Below are 21,849 nucleotides of genomic sequence, written 5' to 3'. Positions count from 1 at the left end.
TTAATCATCATCTTTGACGGCCTCGGTGGTCTAGCGGTAAAGCGGTGAATTGTCCAGGGTTATTAATTTATTATTTATTCTATGAAATATTATGTTACCTAAATGAATAAAAATATCCTTCAAATGGGAACAGAGCAAGCAAACTCCTTACTATACATACATACATTACTAGTATCTATGATGACATATAAAATTTCATTTAGATCGTTATATATACTACTAGCGATCCGTCCCGCTTCGCACGGATGCATTACAAATCTTTGATTTTTTCGGCTTTTTTTGTACTATATATAATATGACACGTACTACTGGTGAAGATTATTAATTGGGTATTTCAATCTGATCAGTAACATGTAAAATTATACCATTAATCGTCCTAAAATAAATCAATAAAATATAAATAAAATGTATCTTGAGTCATTCTATCTATTGCTGAAAATTGCATTAAAATCCGTTGCACAATTTTTAAGATATAAGCGAACAGATAGCGGCGGCTTTGTTATACATTATGTAAAGATTTTAGGTATATCAGTAATATATTTGGAGCATATATCGCACACCTATGTAGTAAAAAATACTAGATTTAGTAAAAGTAAAGTACAAATTTTGAATAATCCACTCAAAAGTATTAGGTTTAATCTAAAAATATATATTTCGTGTTAAATCAGTAGGTACCTACTAAATATGCGATAAGTAAAACCCGGATAGCGATTATTAATGCACTATCCTATAGAAAGCAACATAACGAACATGTTGTTAATTTGTACTCAATTCCACCCTACCCAATAAGTAGTGTAATGCTAATAAACAAAGTTATAATTTTCTACACATGTCACGCTAGCTTTTACAGTTAGCGTTTATTCCATCATCATCTAAATAAATACAAATACGCCACTGACTGCATGTTTCATGAAATATTTCTCTGACTAAAACGTAATAATAGCGACTAATTGATGACTGAGAGTGAACGCATCGCGAGTTCGCGGCGTGGGACTGATCATGTATGTATGTTGCAGACATAAATGCAATTCACGCGCACATTTCTGGAAGCCATACATATGGCAGTCCGTTAGCGATGTCAACGGGGAGCCAGTAATATCCTACCCCGTTCCTTGCATCTCGTATCTCATGCATCATTCCCCACCACCAGTCCGCTGGCTCATGCATTTCGCCCGAAAATAACTCGCAATATGCGTCAGCGCATGACTGATCTCAACATTAGTTGTAAGAATAATTTTGTCACTTACACAGACATGGTCAGATGAATCAATTGCAGCAAAATTAATTTTGTAAGTACTTAGTGACGCCATGTTATTTACAATGATGATTTCAATTAGTTTATCTCTGGCAATCTTTGAATAATATTCCGTTAAGTTTATTAATGTCACAAGGTACTGTCTTTATTTACTTTAGTCTTTTACAATACAGAACACGTTTAACCATTTCTTTTCACAAAGAGCAAGCCTAATTGTTTTTAACCATAGAGTATACAATAATAAATCAATGTTACCATTGAATAGATATAACGAATACTTTATTCAATGGTAACATTGATTATTATTGTATACTCTATGGTTATCTCTATTGTTATACTCTATGCCATCAAGCAGTTTGCTTTGTAAGCGTGTTGAAGAGCTATACTTATAATATGAAGTTACAGAACGAAGGACATATTAGGCCTTATATGCCGCAAAGCAAAGACATGAAGATACTACAATAGTCATAAATTGATTTGAGGTATCTATGGTATACCCCGTATAAACGGTGGATGCAAGTATCCAAATTGTTTACTATTATATTCATGTACAAAAAAAAAACTAAGCAAAGTTACTCTTACTGAACGTACAGGCTGCGTGTATATATTATCAGGCGTATAATGATTCCATGAAATATAAAAATATATTTATTATATAATATAAAACACGATGATTGAAAAACTGTTATTGAGTAAGTTCACATGGCGAGTATGTTGAATAAAGCATTTGTGCGAGAAATGAAAAGTTTGAAATAAAGACTCGATTTTAGCCGTTAACTTGTTACTAAGAAACTAATATCTTTTCTGAGAGAGAGACCCGCGTTGCAGTGAGATATTAACGAGTTTGTTATGGGTGGTTAGAGTGTTTGGAGTTCCGAAGAATGTTACGGAGCCAAGATGTCTCTATTCTAAAGGGTAAATTTGAACTGGTGGATGACAACAAATATTTTCTATCAATGTATTTTCTGGAACGAAGACGACATTCAGTTTATTATAAGGTGTAATGTTCTTAAATGAAATGCATAAACATCTTCATCATCAAACATTAATTACCAATGTATTTTCTGGTACGATGACGATATTAACTATATACTGTAAGGCGTAATCTTGTTGAAAAGAATGCGCAAGCGGCTTCTGTATCCTGTGCATGCACGCGAAATTTGCGGGTTGCGGGAGAGGGGCATCGGGGCGCGAATAGCGGCTGGTGCGCGAGAGTGGGGCGCGTGGAGGAGGGCACGCGGGAGTGCGCTCGTCTCGAAATAACCGCGTATTTCGGTCGAGCCGCCCCCCCGCCGCCGACAAGCAGCGCCGGCGCAGCGCACGCCGCTCTACCATCGCACTATCCGCTAACTATTCGCAATCGACCGACGTCTTGGTTGTTGGACTTGGGTTATAATGACTTAACTTCTGCTAAATGAACCCGTGGACTAGTATAAGTTTTTCGCAGTGGCGTATTTATTTAGAATCGGGCGAGCGCCTAAGCGACGTTTATCGTAAGATAAGGACTAGTAACGTCGAGTGAGAGTTTTTTTGTGCGTTGTGCTGCGGTGGCGGCGTGATGGAGAAGCAGTCGAGGTGGTCGGAGCAACGCTCGGAGCAGCGCTCCGAGCAGCGGGTGCAGCAGCACTCCGAGAGGCACGAGCAGATCGTGCAGCAGCAGGAACGCGTGCAGCGCACCGAGCACCACTACACGCGCCAGATGCTCACACAACAACAAGGTACCCTCTTTTTTACCTGACACCACCACACAATACTTACAGTACACATCAATAACAAACCTGGAATGTATGCTAAGCGAGTGGTGTGGAAAAATCATCATTATTCATGTGTCGAAATTCATCCAAATGTAGCTGGCGAAGCGGACCGAGCGACGATCGGCCAGCGAGTGTCTTTGGTTTCCTGGTGCGTAACTTTATTTGTGCATAGCGCTTTTCCACCGCGAGCGAGATAGTGAGGCTATTCTGGTGCGTGCGTGGGCGCTGGGCGCCGGGGCGCGAGCGGGCGGCCGCCTCGCCCGCCGTCGCCGCTCCTGCCGCCACCTCCACAGGAATGCGCACCGCCACAACTCATACTTTTCACACTTGTTTTTCTTACTACTTCGAGGGATGATCTCACTGTCTCCGCTCTACGTGCATTAAATTTCATGATTGCGAATTTCACCTACATAAACATCAGTACGAGTGAACTCGCTGCTTTCAAAAAGAGCACGAGGCTGCGAGTCAATGTTTTTTTTATGGAATATTTAAATCTTAAATGGCGAGGTTGTCGGCAACCACCGAGCGAGTTCACTCGCAGTACCCTCATTCAGATTGCAACGCGAACTCACGTATTAAGAACTTGTTTACTTATAAGGTACAAAGATGAATCCTAATATGGAAGCAGTACAAATATGTGTCCATTCAAGGATTAATTTTTATTATGATAGCTATAAAATCAAGAAAGTAGGTTGACTGATTGTAGATAATAAAATCACATATACAGAAAAATATATTCATATACTTATCTACACATTTACTTATTTTTTATATTCTTAGATACTCACACTGTCTTTATTTTTACTATTGAACTTAACACTTGATTGACTTCTACAAAGATTGATATTATGTTTATGTCGACTATATGTATATATACAAACACAATACCTACTTACGTAATACAATACACACTACCTCACGATATAGGTATTAATTTCTCTCTCATTAGAGATTGTCGCATGTTTCAACCATCGATCGGCGGCATAATAGAAGCACGGTCATCGCAACACAGGAGAAAATGTGATGGAATGTAACATCAGATACATGACAGACTCGTAATTACCACACGGGACTTGCGATCAGCTCAATCACTAATTTCTAGAAAATGTCGAGCGTTAATTTGTGTATTTCTTCGATCGTTCGGTCCGCGCATTCGGTATGCAGTCCATTGCGATCTTGATCGTGAATTCTAAGTAACTCTTTCACTGCATTCCGTTAGAGATCCGATTATGATTGCTGAGATTAACAATACGTAATTTATTCTTGCATTCGTTTTAGATATCAGTAGTCGTGCGAGGTCTTTGAACTTTGCACTTTGAACGCTGGACCATTGTCCAGACACTGGTATTACCACTGGTATTTAATATTACCACACCAGGGCTTCTGTTTGTATCGTAAACCTGTCATAAATATTACAAACTTATTAAAATTTCTTTTATGCTTATATATAAATAAATAATATACAGTATAGCGTAAATTGCACTTCGTAATAGTGTTATTATTTATTCTAAATATATTAACATATTATTAAATTATCGTTAGAGAAGTTTGTTTCAAGGTGACATTACATATGTATATACACAGATAATATAACATTTTTCAAATTATATTTATTAAAAAATTATGTGATTAGAAGTGTATAGTTTAATATGTACAATGTACAAATATTCTATCGACTAAAATGTACTTGTACAGTTAAAAATATGATATTAATAGTCAATATCGTCGACATAAGTGAATTATGAAAGCAGTTGTATAAACGAACGTTTTGCTGTTGTGCTAAATGAACCAACAGTCACGCAAACAATATCATTTCACGATGTTGCGTGACTCATATTATTAATATGTATGTGTATTAAACATTAGTGAAATGAAATTAATACTTGTTGTATAATATCGAGATAGGCGCCGGTAGATAGTTCTTTGAGCACCGAAGATAGGTTTTACTACTTTATCTAAATAAGAACGATATCGCGGGAAGAAGAGCCATATTTATCCTCGTACATACATGAAATCTTAGACATATAAATTTAAAAATACAAGTTCCTTTGTACAGTAATAAACAAAATGTATACTAGAATAATGAACTGAAAAATAAGAACTACTAAATTTAAATAAAACTTTTCTTACTAAAATCTAATTTTCATATCAAATTTCAACACCCAATAGATACAATAGACGTGTAAACTTACTTTCTAATTTACAATATTAGTAAATAGTCACTACAATTGTTGAAACAGTATAAATTTCTTCATTTAATTGTTTATAAAAAATACACCAAGCGGTTAGATGAACGTAGGACAATAAGAAACGTACAAAACTCTCACTTTTTCATATTAGCATGATAACGAATCATTAACGTGTATACTTTACATATCTATAGTAATATTATAAAGGCATAAATTTGTAGGAGGTAATCTCTATATCTACAGAAAATAAATTTTGTGTTAGATAGTCCATTTATAGGAAGAAACATAATATTACACTACAACAAATAGAAGGGAACTGAAATGAGAATGTTCAGGTGGATGTGTGGTGTGACAAGAATGGATAAGATAAAGAATGAATACATTAGAGGAAGTATGAAAGTGGCACCGGTGTCAGAGAGGTTGAAGAGTAATCGTCTATCATGGTATGGACATGTAATGCGTAGGAACGAGGATAATATTTTAAGAAAGATGTTACAAATGAATGTGGATGGTTATAAGGGCAGAGGAAGGCCAAAAAAGAGATGGATGGACTGTGTGAAAGATGATATGGTAAGAAAGGAAGTAAATAACGCGATGACTGCGAACAGGGATGAATGGAAGCGAAAAACATATTACGCCGACCCCAAATAAATGGGATAAGGAAGAAGCAGATGATGAACAAATAGAAGCGAAGTTGCAAGGAAAAATATTGGAAAAACGGAGACATAGATCAAGTTGTCAGCGTATTGTGTTGCGGGACAGCTAGTAATATTATAAATACAAAAGTGTATTTGTCGGTTTTTTTATTGTTGACTTATAATTTCTAAATAGCTAAACCGACTTTTATGTATATATTAGCTGTACCCGCGGATTCACCCGCATGGAATTTATGGCCTATATGTTACTCTTATGTATAAGTTATATTACTATAAAGTTTCATCAAAATCCGTTCAGTAGTTTTCGCACTCACAAACTTTCGCGTTTATAACTAATATTAATAAGAATAAGATTACAGAGACAGATATATGTTGAAATTTATTTAAAAAAACGGTGAAAGATACAAGTTATATGTCATATATTTGTATATTTCAATAGAAACGCATGTTATATCATATATGAAGGGACTAACGTACTAGAAATAGACCAAACTCCTTAAATCAATATAGAAATGAAAAAAACAAATCAGCTTATTATAACCATTACCTAACGATTTGTTAAACATGCATATCTCGTAATCATTACACGAACATTGCATTTGTAACGTGTGTTGTTTTTGCATCCGATCGGTTAATTATCAGTTTTCTATTTCTATATACGACTGAGAACCTCGGAATAATGGCGTCGTTATATGAAAAACAACAGCGAAATGGCACCGGGACCGATTTCACTCTTTCTTCACGATTGACGCTCAATAGCAGCCTCTGTGGTCTAGCGGTTTAACATACCGCTTTACCTTAGATGGTCGAGAGTTCGATTCTTTACACTTTGTATTCATGAGTATGACTGTTTGTATTGGTCTGATAATTTTATAGATGCCTATAGCCAAACGTTAGTAGCCCATTCTTTTTATGATCTTTAAAGTATGTTAAACATTATTAAATATATACATTGTATGTAATTGGTTGTCTTTCAAATATATTTTATTGCAATATATACATATGAAGCCAAAACTTTTATATACCGCGTTTTACGAAAATGACATAGGAAAGTTTATATACACATATTTTTACACTGTTTTTATAAATAAAATAATATTTAATAAAAACGATACACACTCTACCATCTTTTTGACACACGCTTATTTTTATATAAAACATGTTTAGTTTTACACAATAAATAATAGTTTATTTACTAACGAGTAGTTAGCAAATAGGTGTTCATTCACTTCACCAATTCAAACTTATATTTATATATTATGCTCGAATTTAAACCACTGGGGTACCACTAATACAAATACAAAATCACATATCTAATAATAAATATAATAGTAATTATTTAGGAAACCTATACACAAAATAGATATAATTCATGTTATTGATATAAATGATAAATATTTAATAAACTACTGGCTAGTAGTTGATTAAATATATGTATTACATTACATTAATTAAATTCGATCTTTTGAGTACTTGAAACAATCTGACAACGTTCTATTAAAATGTGAATCTGTCGGGTTTTTTTAACAAGACGATAACTAAATGTTCTATGAATACAACGTATCACTTACGTTGTATTCATACTACATTTTGTTAATGAAAGACACAATGAAATTGTGTTATACGTCACGGCAACAGAATAGCTAGATGGTCATCTCGGTTCCATAGCCGCCCGGTTCCGTCTGGCGGGTAGATGGAACGAGAATCGCTCATTAAAACATAACACGTTAACTGTAGACCGTCTCGGTGGCTGCCCTCGACTTATCTGCACTAGGTATAGCCACCTAATCTTACAACTTGATTACTGTTTTATGGTTAGCTACGAAAAACAGATAAATGCTGGTAATTGTGTTTGTCGTTTGTATAAATCTTGTAGGTACACCATGAAATAGAAATCTTAAGTATAGTCTCTCAACGAAAGTGCAAGTCAAAACGTTCAAATTCGGATGTGCTCACTCGTCCGGACAAAATGGAATTATTCAGCAAACAAACCGTCTTCATAAGAGCTGATTCATTGTTAAGGGGCTTATTACACTATCATATATAAGCAGCGAACTCCTTTTATATTGTTTTGAAAATTTTAAATTATATTTTGTTGACTTAATCTTTTTTGTAATAATCAATTTATTTATTTAATTTCGGAATACCAAGGCTATTATAAACATACTGATAAACATAATAAAATCAGAATGGCTACTTACAAGTTTTCACGGATAGAAACGTAATATAGAATAAATTATAGTATTAACACGAGAGGACATATGTTCTCTCGTGTTAATACTATAATTTTGTGAGTTTTGTGATATATTGTTTGTTGATATATATCAACAAACAATTATATATCACAAAACCCTCGATACCTCTGACTCATTTGGTACATCATTTATTTGTATCAATGTTATTTGCTTCCTCAATGAATATAGTCTGGACGTGTGATGCAACAGTTAAATTCTTCTATATGTTTATAACCAGAGCAGGTTTATTATACTGTAATATATATAGGATCATATGATGTACATACATTAAGACGTACAAAGCTATAATATATATAAATAAATTATTCCTATGTCATACAAAATATATAAAACTGTATCGTTATAATTGTAAGAGTCAATGTGCAATGCGATATTTTGCAGCGCGATTTTATCCGCGCTATATTTCTTCGTATTTTTTTATGGATAAGTGTTACTACTGTAACGCGATTTTCTCCGTAGTGCGTATGTATATTCATATATCATTATCCATACATGTTGCATATGGATTACGCACAAAAAAAATTAACCACGCAACTAAAATTGGCAATTGTGAATAACGTTATAAATTGATATAAATATAATATATTTTATAATGTAACAAACCCCTAATATACATAGAGACTACTAACAACATTGAAAAAATCAAACAACAGACAAAACACTTAAGTTTTAAATGCTTCTGTCTGTCTCTTTGTTGCCTTTTCGACTAAACGGTGTATTAAATTTAACGGTTAAAACATTATCACGAAAAAGATGTCTATCTAGAAACTAAAAAAAGCAGACGAAATCGCGGGTTATAGCTAGGATACTTGTATTATGATAATATAAGCCTCTTAAATTTAGAGAAAATATACAGTAGTATTGACACTCAGATCAATACAGCAAATTCATTGACCAAAGCCACAATTGGTAATTTTTTTAGTAAATGCATGTTGCCTTGTCACGACTCTTGTAATTGGAAAGTGTTCATTTCAAAAACATAGCTTTCCCGTTTCGTTGTTCACAAACGTAATGTTAAGACAGTGGAGACAGTTGTAGTTTACTTTTACCGTTGTTATCTCAAAATTTTTAATCGGGCCGAACAGTTAAAAATGCACGACCACTTTCGCCCGTATCCATAGCGCTTAATCAAGAGACGGCGCGGCGGTTCTTTTTGTTTCATTTCAACTGACACAATGTGTTACCGGCCCACAGTCATACGTCATATTACGTATAAAAGTACAGTGTTTCCTAAACATTATTAAACTCCGGCCCGGTTATTTTCGCATCGTCACTACAAGGTTTTCTAACCCTCCTAGTACATATAGGGAAAATAAAAAACATATTTCAGTCTCTATATAACAGATAGTAAAAACACAGATAATATAATATTACATAGTAATAATAATTTTATCTTACTTGACCAACGCAACTTTATCTGCGTCACATTTTCTCCTTTTTGCATCATTTTTTATTGCAGCTCCACTACTATATGTAGCGTGATGTTATATGTATAAACTTCCTTTGGCCATTCAGCTGTATAATAATTTTCAAAATCGAATCAGTACCAGTGATTACTCCGAACTAACAAATTCACAAACTTTACCTCTTTATAATATTAGTGAGAAGTATGAAACTGCTTATTTCGAAAGCCAAGGCTAAATGTACATATAACATTGTGCATATTTATTCGTGTGTAAAATTATTATTATAACTATGAAATAATACCGGAAAGAATGTTAATTTTATACTTAAATCTTGTTCGACTTCACCGACATTTTGTATTAACGGTTTTTTGCCGGATTGCGACCCATGGTATGGGAAACGCTGTCGTAGTATAATTAGTAAGAGGGTATTGAACACCAGCTGAGAAACGTTTAACGCCGCATAATTGCTAATGAGCACCAACTCACAAACATGATAAATGTATAGAATATTTTTTTGTTATTAATTTATTTATGCATTTGAAATATTTAAGATAGAAAGATAAATCTTCTGATGACGTCATATTAATTTATCCAGATCTTCGGGAGATCATACAAAATCCATTATAATTAATAAAGAAACACCTACATACAACACTGTGTATAATAGATTCATAATACATATAAACAGCATTTCACTACTCTTTCTCTGAATGGTGTAGTTAATCGTTGACAAGTGGTGAATGCAGATTTGACATGTTTACCTTTCGTTGAGAGCATTTGAACTCACTGTGGCAGGGAACGAGATTACCTCCAATCGTGTATTCGGATTTTTTTTATTCGAATTATTCGAATGCTGCAGGCCGTTATTGGTTTAGTGTAGGCTTAGCTTTACCGGACGTAAATGGTGGCGAATGCAGATAGCGCTCCAAATTCATTGAGAGACTTATAGAGGGGTTGAACTCCCAACTTCCGCCTGGCAGTAGAGGACTTTATTCTGAGGGATTTATCGGAGAATTAGCTGAACATTTATATTGACATGCAAATTTTTTAGTGACGGCCAGTTTCGATCTAACGACTTTTACTGTCACTACCTAGGTCCCGGAATTGTAACAAAACGCTATAGAATCGTATTATTCATTAGAAAAAGTAAACGATCCGATCCGCTTATAATTGAAGACTTCACGACAATGTAATTTTTTTATTCCTTTACAACTCCGCCATTGTCTTTCTAACGATTGTAATTATGAATCAAATTAACAAGTCAGACATACCTGTAACAGGTACATATAGGTAGTCATATCACTTACGGATTACCTACTAAAAAACTTTGTGATTATTAAATATTGTGTTTTTTTCATTAAAAAAAAGTGTTTCTATCTTCGTGGTACAATCTATTTTTAACGGCCTTGGTGGACCAGCGGTTTAGCACACAGCCTTACTTCCCATGGTTCAATTCTTCGCATGGTACAAATGTTTCTATTCATGAGTATGATGGTATCAGTCTTGGTGCTTTTTTGTTATATTATGTATGTGTTTATAAAAAAATGTTTCTATGTATTTATATCAGTTTTTTAGTACCCATAATCCAAGCTCTGCTTAGATTAGGACTAGATGGCGCCCTGCGCCTTATCCAGGGCTATTAATATTTTAAATATGACAGTGTGTCTGTTTGATTGTGGTATTATATGTATCTTGATATTGATATAACTGACTTTTACACGTCGATATTTATTTTTTGCCAATAGTGTAGATTGTAACACGAAAATAAATATAGTATTTTATTTATCTCAAAAAGTAGACGAAGTTGCGGGATGGAGTTGTATTCTGTATAACCAGACGATAACCAAAACTTGTCAATACAGGTTGACAATACTATCTAGATGCTCTTACGGATACCTAAATGCACAAGCCCATCAATTCGATGAGAATGCGTTCATTCATTAATAGACAAAGCCCCTATGACCACTGTCAGTCAGCTCCGCATTCAGATAAGCATTATGGTATTGCACAAATGTACAAAGCTGTATTTGCAGATGAATTGCTTCATTACATAGCATAAAACAAAGTCGCTGTCGCTGTCTGTCCGATCCTATGTATGGTTAAATCTTTAAAACTACGCAACGGAGTTTGAATCCGTTTTTTAATAGATAGAGTGATTCAAGAGGAAGGTTTATATATATAATACATGTACACCCGTGTGACGCCGGGGCGACTAGCTAGTTAATAATAAAGCAAAGTGCTGCATTGTCCTGATCCACTTTGTATTATACTAAGAATCGATTACTATACTCTCTATAAGATAAGACTGATAATCTTCATCTGATTGTCTGTGCGTTTGTGCAACATTAATGTTATTAAACACTAGCTGTACACGCGCCTACGACCGCGTGGAATTTAACATGAACTTTTTAACAAAATAAAAGTAGCCTAAATTACTCATTATTACATCATCTGTGATACCTGCCAAAAAAAATCCCGTCAAAATCGGTCCAGCCATTTCACAGATTAGCCGGAACAAACAGACAGACAGACAAAAATTGTAAAAAATGTTATTTTGTTGTATGTACCGTATATTCATATGCATGTAGTAAAAAACGGTTATTTTAATATTACAAAAAGACACTCCAATTTTAATTAACATATATGTATAGCATATATGGTAAATAAAATTAAATAATTATAATGCAATAAAATTAAATAAATATAATAAAATTAAATATGGTAAATAAAATTAAATTTAAAAAGACAGTCCAATTTAATTTACCATATATGCTACACATATATGGTAAATAAAATTGGAGTGTCTGTATTGGAATGTATAGATTTACTTTTTCCGGTACAAAAATCGACGTTGCTGACCAATCCACTTCAGCAACGATGGCACCACAAGAGCGTAAATAATTTCTATTGCAAGCTTTTAATTGATTTCGTTCGAATAATATCTTTTCAATTTTCAACAAAAAAAAAACTGTAATCCATATTTCAAGCTTACTTAGTCGTCGTCGATCGCTTCGTATTCGTAATGAATTAAGAAATATTCTGAATCAAAATCATATCAATATAATAGAATAAAATATAATATCAATAAAATAATATATTATATAATATAGAATAAAATTCATTTATTCTGATGTTTTAGCCGCTTAAGAACGTATAATTTTTTTGTAGTACTTAAATTAGTATGATTGTTTGTATTTGTCTGGCTGTTTTCCATGTATATTATATATGTATTTAAAATAATGTAACTAAATATCTATATCGCAACCATAACACAAGCTTTGCTTATCTTGCGACTAGGTGGCGCTGTGTGAGCTATCGTGATTTATTATTATTACAATCCGGTCGTTCAAACGTAAACAGGTAACAAACAGACAGAGAGACATTTTGACATTACTATTAGTATGGATTAATATTTATGTACACATACTACGTACAGGTAGTGAGAGAATGTATAGGACATTAAGGCTTTCTCCGTAAAGTAACGGAGATCGCGTATGCATACCTACCTACCGCGTCTCCTGCCATTATACATAACCCCCTATTACCTCAGTTCGGTTGACCGAGATACATTCGCTCCTACATTGTAATTAGCAATCGTTGAAGTTTCTAAACTCCCAATTTTAAAATTTCATTCAAACCAATAGCGGATCTGAAATATTACATAACACCATATACTGCTACAAACAACTTTGCACTTTAAATTTAGAGGTAAAAAGGCGTTATAGCATGTAGTTCTTGAATTTTATTGGAAGGTGTATCAAAAGTCGAACGTAATATTGAGTTTGCAAGTCTAACTGTACTCGTAGATCCATTTTAAAATACATTAAAAGTTCGACAGTGTACGTTACTTCTCGATGCATGGAAAATCTCTCGAAGTACTTTCAGGATATTATATTTGGAATTTGTATATTTTTATTTTATTCTACTGCGTATATTTTTTCCTACTGACATAATATAGTCCTTACTCTTATTAGTTTGTTTATTTATATTATTATGATAAGCGTTTACAATTCAAATTCTTAATATATATGATAACATAAAATTTAAATTTCTAGTACATCTATTTTAACCATTTTATGGATCGTAATACATAATCCCTTGATTTGTTTAAAGCTAGTGTTAGAGTAATTCTTTGATATAATAATGATCAATAACTACAATTAAAGTTTAGTATGAATTTGTTAATGTCAAACTCTAAGTAAATTACTCAACTAGGTATTACACGCGATTTCGTTGGCTGTTTATTATTATAAGTATGACCGTCTTGGTTACAATTCTGTTTTCATATAAATTTTCTTTAAATTACATTCAGCTCTGTAGTCGTGATAAAATATGGATTTATTGAGATATCTGTATATTATTTATTTACAGATACAAATTCAGTACACGATAAATTACAATACACACGGCACTAATTGTAATGTGCATATTAATTTATATCACTGATCTTGGTGTTGTAGCGCACACAGCACAGCATACTGCTTCACATTCCAATAGTCGCGGGTTCGATCACAGCACGATACAAACAGTTGTATACATGTTTTATTATCTCATCATGGTTATGGCGAGAAGATATATATGTTACATATAAATAACAAAAATTCTTTTGTCACATGTTAGTTACCATACTCCTCCGTAACGGCTTAACCGATATTTGTAAAATTTCATATGCCTATTCTAGTCGGCTACTATCTAATGTTCATACCCCTAAGTGACAAGGGTTGTCTACTCCCAACATTGTTATATATTTTTTGTCAATTTTTTTAATGTAGCGTCATAAAATGAATGCAACCCTATTGTTTAATAACGATATTAGTACTTAAAATTATATGGAAGCACGACGTTTGCCGGGACATCTAGTTTATATAGAAAGTTAACATTGTCGGTCTTTAGTCATTTAAAATTTAAAATATACTTCTATTTTGACCGAGACTTTAAAAAGTTCTGTGGGTCCTCAGTGTCACCTATTTAAACCGACAACCAACTTGCTTTGTACTTACAAAGCAGCTGCTTGTTTGATGTCTGTAGTTGCTTTTCATGTATTTTGTCGACGGTCACAAGTTAGGTGGACCATCAGCTAGTTTGCCATTTTGAAGTACATGAAATTATCTAAATATCTAATTTTGCACCAGTTGAAAATAGTTTAATACCCGCTGTTCTAAAACTATGTGCCACGTATGTTTACGCCAAATATGTGATGTAATCGAAGTTTGCAGTATGCTAAATAGCTAATACCTGAACATTGCAAAATACTTCGATGTTCAGTCATGAAGTATTTCAACAATGCAGTCATGCATGTGTAGTTTAACTACCGACCTGCCCCGGCTTTGAACGGGTGCAATCATTGTCCGCATCTATAATATTCGTGACATTAAAATGCAGACCATGTTATTTGCTAACAATGTGGCTTTGTGCAGATAAAACAAAATAAAAAATTGGTTCAGTTGACTTTATTCATCACAAAGTTGGTTATAAAGTAAATTTCTACGTCACTTTTTTTATTTAGTTTATTCTGTAAGAACATAGTCATTTTCCATTAGTTAAATTTAGGATCTATTAGTACTTTCTTACTAATATTATAAGACAAATGGACAGGTTGTTCTTTTACGACTACTAAACGACTGCACGTATTATATTTCGCATAGATAAATTTTATCGGATTGATATAGGCTAACAACTTTTATCTCAAAAAATAATCTGCAAGGAGTTGAAATAGGGGATGAAAGTTATTATACAAACGGTATAGTTACCATATCAAAGCAATAAAGGTCTAATACAAGTCTGCCTTAGCTGAATATTTAATCAAACTCACTCCAAAACACTGGACGGAATTCTATAAGACTAAAATATTATCTATGGAACCCAATTTGTCCCTAAGTTGCTATATCTATAGAATATATATATATATATATATATATATTAATTAAGCATAAATATGTATAATTAAGCAACACATATAATTAAATTTAAATAAAGTAATGGATCAGTTTAATAACATTATATTGTATAAAATTAACTTTCATAATTATTGTGTGTGCAAATTTTCAATTACAACTATTAATCATTAATTCTACAGTATATACATCAATAATGATTAATACTAGTATAGTAATATGTTGACAATCAAAATTGCGAATTTATGTATAGTAAACATATACGTATAATCCTGTTTCTTTCTTATTTATACATAATAATGTGTGTGTATAGTTAATGGAACGACTTTCCAACAGATGAGTTGACAGTTTGCAGTTTTAAATATAAGACTCAATGTCGAAAACACGTCTGTTTTGTATGTCATCAAGTATTTTTTACCCGTTCGGTATATTGGCAAAAAAATGTGCACAATTCTAGCTATCGTAATTGTTCGTACAGAATAGCTCACTAAAATTTCATCGGAATTGGATAAATGGTTTAGGAACGGTTGGGCGCAAACATTCGAGTATTCATTTTAATTTACTAGTATGTTAAACCACAATTCTGAACTATGTGCAACGAAATTAACGTAAAGTTTGAAAACAACGGCACCGATTTCTGAAATTCTTTCACTGTTTGATAGGTATATTTATTTATTTTGACGTAGTCTATATATTATGTTAATATTTACAAAATTTACAATTTTGTGAGCACACGAGCGGAGACAGCGGGTCAGTAGTTTACTGATTAAGATCGAAATTGAGACATTAGTTTTGGAATATGTTCTAAAATGAATATTTTGATAATATTGTCTTATAAGAACGATTGTCTTGTACCCTAATTGAGATGCCAATCAGCGTGCTTTGCAAGCTTGTTCCCGTTGGATTAGTAGCAGTAGATAGTAGATAGGATTGCAGTGAAATTATAGGATAAGTGGCATGACATTTTAGTTTAGTAGGAATGGAAAAGCATGAGCCGTATCAAAATAACTTTATAACCGTAGTGCTGTCCCGGCTACCACTTACCATCAAGTGGGCTATCAATTTGTTTGCCAATCCAATTAATACAAAATAAAATGAGATAATAAAAAGTACTTTGTTAGTACTCAATTTAAAATAAAAAGTTCAGTATTAATCTCTTTCGACGCATTTATAATGTAATTACACTGTAGTAATAATATATATTCAACAAAATTGAGTAAAAATAATTACAGTAAATCGACAATGAGATCGAAATAATTGCTCGTAGCTGGTGCATTGATGTACACAAAGTTAATGTTACCATCCGTTACGATAATCTCCGGACTTTCCCACATTTGAAAACTTTCTTTTTCGAACACCTGAAAATGAAAGTCGACTAATTTTCGACTGACTTTCAGTTTTCTGTATTTTCGATACGATATTCAAAAACTTAAAGAAAATAGTATGGTTCACCAACTGCGTGCCTTTGGCTTGTACCCGATTCTTGTGTATAAATAAATTAATTCGAAGTCTGTATTTGTCTAATAACTATTTGTATTAATATATATTTTAAATACTAGCTACCCGCCCTGACTTCGCACGGGTGACATGTATTATAGATATAATAATTATTTACACATTACATCTCTATCTATTGAAAAAAACTGCATTAAAATATACGCGAAAAGACAGCGGAAACGACTTTATTTTATACTATGCAAAGATGTGTATATATCGTTATAAAACATTTTAGACACTGAAACCAATAATAAGAATAAAGTACGTGCTTAATATATATATTTAGATTCCGTTAGTAAAAATTCAATAAAACCTATTATTACTCTGTGAATTATTATTTGGGAGACGACTTTGTATGGCTTTTGTTCAGACAAGGGAATCTATATTTTAAATATATTAGACATATACACTTCACAATAAGAAGTTTAGCTGAACTAGCTTGTAACTTGTAACTGGTGATTAAACTTGTAACATAACATAACAAGGCTGTAAGGCCCATGTGAATAAATTTGACTTTGACCATTATATAAATTCCCCAGAAATTGTAGATCGTATGTCTCGCCTAGATAATAATAGATGGCAACACTAATATTAAACAACAGTTACAATTTCTTTAGCAGCAGTCAACTATCCGAACGGCCAATTATCGGCGATACTCACTTCGATGGCTGCATCTGATAACATGAGAAATATGCAATTTAAATAAATATAAAACCGGCAAAGTGTGAATCGACATCTTATACCGAGAGTTCCTAATAATATAAATATATTTAATACATGCTATAGGTACATGTAGGAAATACACGTTAAGGTTTTTTAAACATGGTTAGTTTACCCTCGGTTTGATGTGTCTTGATGTGATTTGTTGTATTTCATGAGTAAAGAGCTGAAGCATTCTAAATTAACTTTGACATAATGACATATGGCATCACTAATGCAGATATAGGTTATATTAAAAAAAACATGGTCGTCGGTTTTGTTGCTTGTATGGCGATAAAAAATATATAAATATAAAAAATGGAGCGCGTAATTGAATAAGACCGAATGAAGTATTTTTTGGTTGATTACTAATTTTCACGTAATATTTAAAAATATATAAGGCACTAATCTTTATTTAATATCTATTCTTTAAAAAAAAATATTATGCGAAGTAAATACTATAAGAACAGTTTCTGATTGTACAAATCTTTCGTGTGATATCCTACATAAGCTCCATGTAGAAAGAAATAGAAGGTAATTTTTAAAATTTCATTTACATTACCAACAATATGACGCCATATATGTATATTGCTAACAATATCTAAAACTAGTTTTTATAAATTCCAAACCAATAGCATCACCATGCGTTAGTGTAAAGGACGAATAAAGTTTTACAATAAATGTTATTCATTTGCATTTTTACTACCCAACCCTAAAAAGGTTAATTCACATAAAAAAATCAACTGTAATTCGTACGCCACTGTTTTCTCTTAACGTAAAAACATATAATGCAATTTTGTATACAATTTTATAAACGAGTTAATTTTTAATTTATTGCGAATTATGTGCGAGCACTTTTACATTTTAATAAGAAACGTTTGTACACACATATTTTAAACTTTTTATTCCAATTATATATATTTTTTAAATACAATATTAACTTTGAAATTATTTCGTTTGTCTTTTTTCAATGTTAATTAAAACTCATTGAGACTGTTCTCTCAGAATTTAATAGCGTAAATAAATGGTCGATTGCTTTTTCTCATGTTTCATTATTTTTTATAAACACAGTCTTCTGGAACGGTAAACATTATCCACCAAAGTGTACGTACAAAACGTATATCTTTTGCTATTATAAAATAATGAATCTTATGATATAGTGTTTAGGATATATTTTCCAGAACATTATTTTTAGTCTACGATATTATTGTATACATAAAAACTGAAGGTGTTATTTATTATTATCGAGAAGTAGTAGGCACATGCATTATTGCATCTCTATTCAAAGGGAACTCGTAAGAACATTCTCTATACAAGTAACATGTTATTTCTCAGATAAAACGTATGACGGATTCTGTATGCCTTTATGCTACGTTTGCCACTTTCTATAAGCTGTCAACTTGTTTGCCATTTTATTGTATGCATTGCATTTGATGGTAAACATGTGAAATGGCTGACATTTATTATTCAGTTCCATTTCTTATTTATAAATAAAGTTTTCTGTGCCGATTTCAGTCGCCGAACAGTTTTAAAGATGATTTCCGGAAGTAGGGTTAGATTAGTAAGTGAAATTAACATTTACCATTTTAAACTACGAGTATTACATGATAACGTGATGTCCTTAGTGATGTTCATCACTATATAGTATAAAACAAAGTGCGTCCTTAAATATATGCTTAAATCTTTAAAACTACGCAACGGATTTTGAAACGGTTTTTTTAATAGATAGAGTGATTCAAGACCAAGGTTTATGTACATACATAACATATACATATAATACATGTACACCCGTGCGAAGCCGGGGCGAGTAGCTAGTGTATTATATATAGGCGACAGTTACTTCTGAATGTTCCATTTTCGATTATAGTTGTGCGATTTTTTATTGTATAATATTATAAAAAAAAACCCGTTTCTTTACCGAGGTCGTGACACTTAGATATTGTGAAGTTAATTTCACAGCTGTACTGTAATATTATTGAAGCTAAAGTAAGTTGTGGTCAAACACGACATCACAGCGGTACAGCGGCACATACATATATGAATACTGAGGGCCATTGACCATATGGCAATAGCAGGTCAGGCTTCATTAGGGTTCCCGCCCGTACCGTATATGAAATCTTACTTATATTAGGTATTTGTACTGTATAATATAGAACGAAATATATTCTATTATTATAGACACATCAAAGTCTTATTGTTTTTGTATAGCGTGAAGTAAAAAGTTCAGAACCATATTAAGAACTTTGATCTGTTATTTGATAGATGTCATAATAATAATAAAATAAACAATAAAAAACAAATGTCTACTAATTTTACGCAATATTTCTCAAAAGTACTATTTATATAAATATTTTTAAAACTTATTAGAAACAATAGTTGCATTTATATTAAAATAAAGGTGGCAACCCTACGCTCAATCGAAGCTTGTATACATTACTTACGTACAGGTTACATGCATTGCTCAAATACACATATAATTTCAATAATAATTATTTGAAATCACATACGATACGCTCGTAACTAATAGCACAGAGTATTAAACAATATAAATGAAACTATCTGTAACATATGACTATCTGTAACTGCTAGGATAAATAATAGCCCATATTATTACTACCTACTCGTAATACATTCTATGTTTTATTAAACTAAATATATTTTATATATATCGCTATCTTCATATCATTAAAATTATAATCTCTTCAGCCACTGTGTCGTGACAAGCTGACAACTCTTTGCTTAGAGACTCCTTTTACACACACGATTGAACTGTTTATAAAAATAATTTGAAAAAGTTGAGGAATATTTCTTGATATTCTCAATCATTTTTATATAAATTAGGTATCAATGGAACGTGGTCATGTGAACATGTGAACAATGTGAACATGGTCATCTGCCTCTACTGGTTATTTGTAATAATTAACGTTAGTTACAAATCAGTGATATGACTAACTGCATATATCACTATATTACACATACGACGTATAAATTGTGGACACAGATAGTATACAATTTAATTTGTATAAGCTTCTATCGCCTCATTGATAATGCAAATTAAGCTGAGTATAATAGACAGTAGTTTAACTGTATCGTAATAGTATTTTAAAATGGAAATACCCGATCCGACAAACTCCATACAGCCTAAAAATCAATATATGTATGTTAAAATTAATTATCTTAAATAAGATGTTAACAATTGTATTTTAAAAATATCGTAATCAAAATTTATAGATATAAACAATAAAACGTTAGTGTCAAAAATATATTTTTTTTATTTATTTATATTATATAAATAAAAATAAATACATTTTTTTTTTTATTGTAATAAAGATAAATACATACACGATACATACATATACGATCACATAAATAATGTGCTTAGCCAGTTTAATATATTTTTGTGTAGACATTAATTTTAATTTTTCATCGTTTTATTTCAGGTTACTAAATATTTATTAAATGAACTTCTTCTTGTATGTACTCGTATCCACATGCTGACAATTCATATAAAATAAAATCATATAGGAAATGTGAATATATACTTTTATTTTTTTCGGTCATGACTTTATCCGATATACCACCTTCAGCCTTCTTAATGAAGATACATTGGTATGCTGTGCATTTTCATTAAGTGAACTGGTGGACCTGGTGCTATTCTTGTAGTTTATTTAAATGATGAATATTCCTATTGTTTATTCAGTAGGGTAACGTACCAACACACGGGCCGGGGACTGGTGGCATTTTGTCTACTCTGCCACCTCTTTGTTAAACCACTGTCCATAGTAATTGACATACCTGAAAATAGCGTGGCTTAGTGGATAACGGATTTGGATCACATAGTGCGGAATTAGAAGTATTTCATAACACATGCGGATTATTTGGTCGGCCGCCAACCTCGGGCTACCTGACCGCAGTGTAGAGCAGACTCCTATAATAATATAACTATACCACGTAATGCGTCTACGCAACATTCAGCGTCTTTTTATACTATGGGCAAGCAAACTATTATAATATTGATCGTTATGTTCGTCAGTTCTCTCATAACTACTTATCTTGATATAACTTGTCAAATGAGTTATCGTTGGAAGAGTCTTGAGCGTCTGAGACATTAATTTTCATACTAGAGACGTCCGCTAGAGAACATAATGTTAAAAATAAAAAAGTAACATATTTTAGTATTACTTTTTAAAGTCATTTTATATTCGAAGCTTCCATTAATATTACCTATTAAGGCTGTTTCGAAT

The 21,849-nt window shown here is 32.4% G+C and overlaps 1 protein-coding gene across 1 annotated transcript in view; it reads left to right on the top strand.

Annotated features, from left to right (window-relative positions):
• Positions 1-2,650: 2,650 nt before the first annotated feature.
• LOC131849129 (titin) overlaps positions 2,651-21,849 on the top strand; it is a 115,579-nt gene continuing 96,380 nt past the window's right edge. Inside the window, exon 1 of the mRNA XM_059199123.1 lies at positions 2,651-2,973. Coding sequence (XP_059055106.1) covers positions 2,814-2,973 — 160 coding nt within the window. The 5' untranslated portion in view covers positions 2,651-2,813. The remainder of the gene's footprint in view (positions 2,974-21,849) is intronic.

The sequence above is a fragment of the Achroia grisella genome, unplaced genomic scaffold (assembly GCF_030625045.1).
Source record: "Achroia grisella isolate CSIRO2021 unplaced genomic scaffold, CSIRO_AGI_Agris_v1 utg640, whole genome shotgun sequence".
Classification (NCBI taxonomy): domain Eukaryota; kingdom Metazoa; phylum Arthropoda; class Insecta; order Lepidoptera; family Pyralidae; genus Achroia; species Achroia grisella.
The sequence above is the reverse complement of the archived record's forward strand: the minus strand, read 5'-3'. Positions and strand labels throughout refer to the sequence as shown.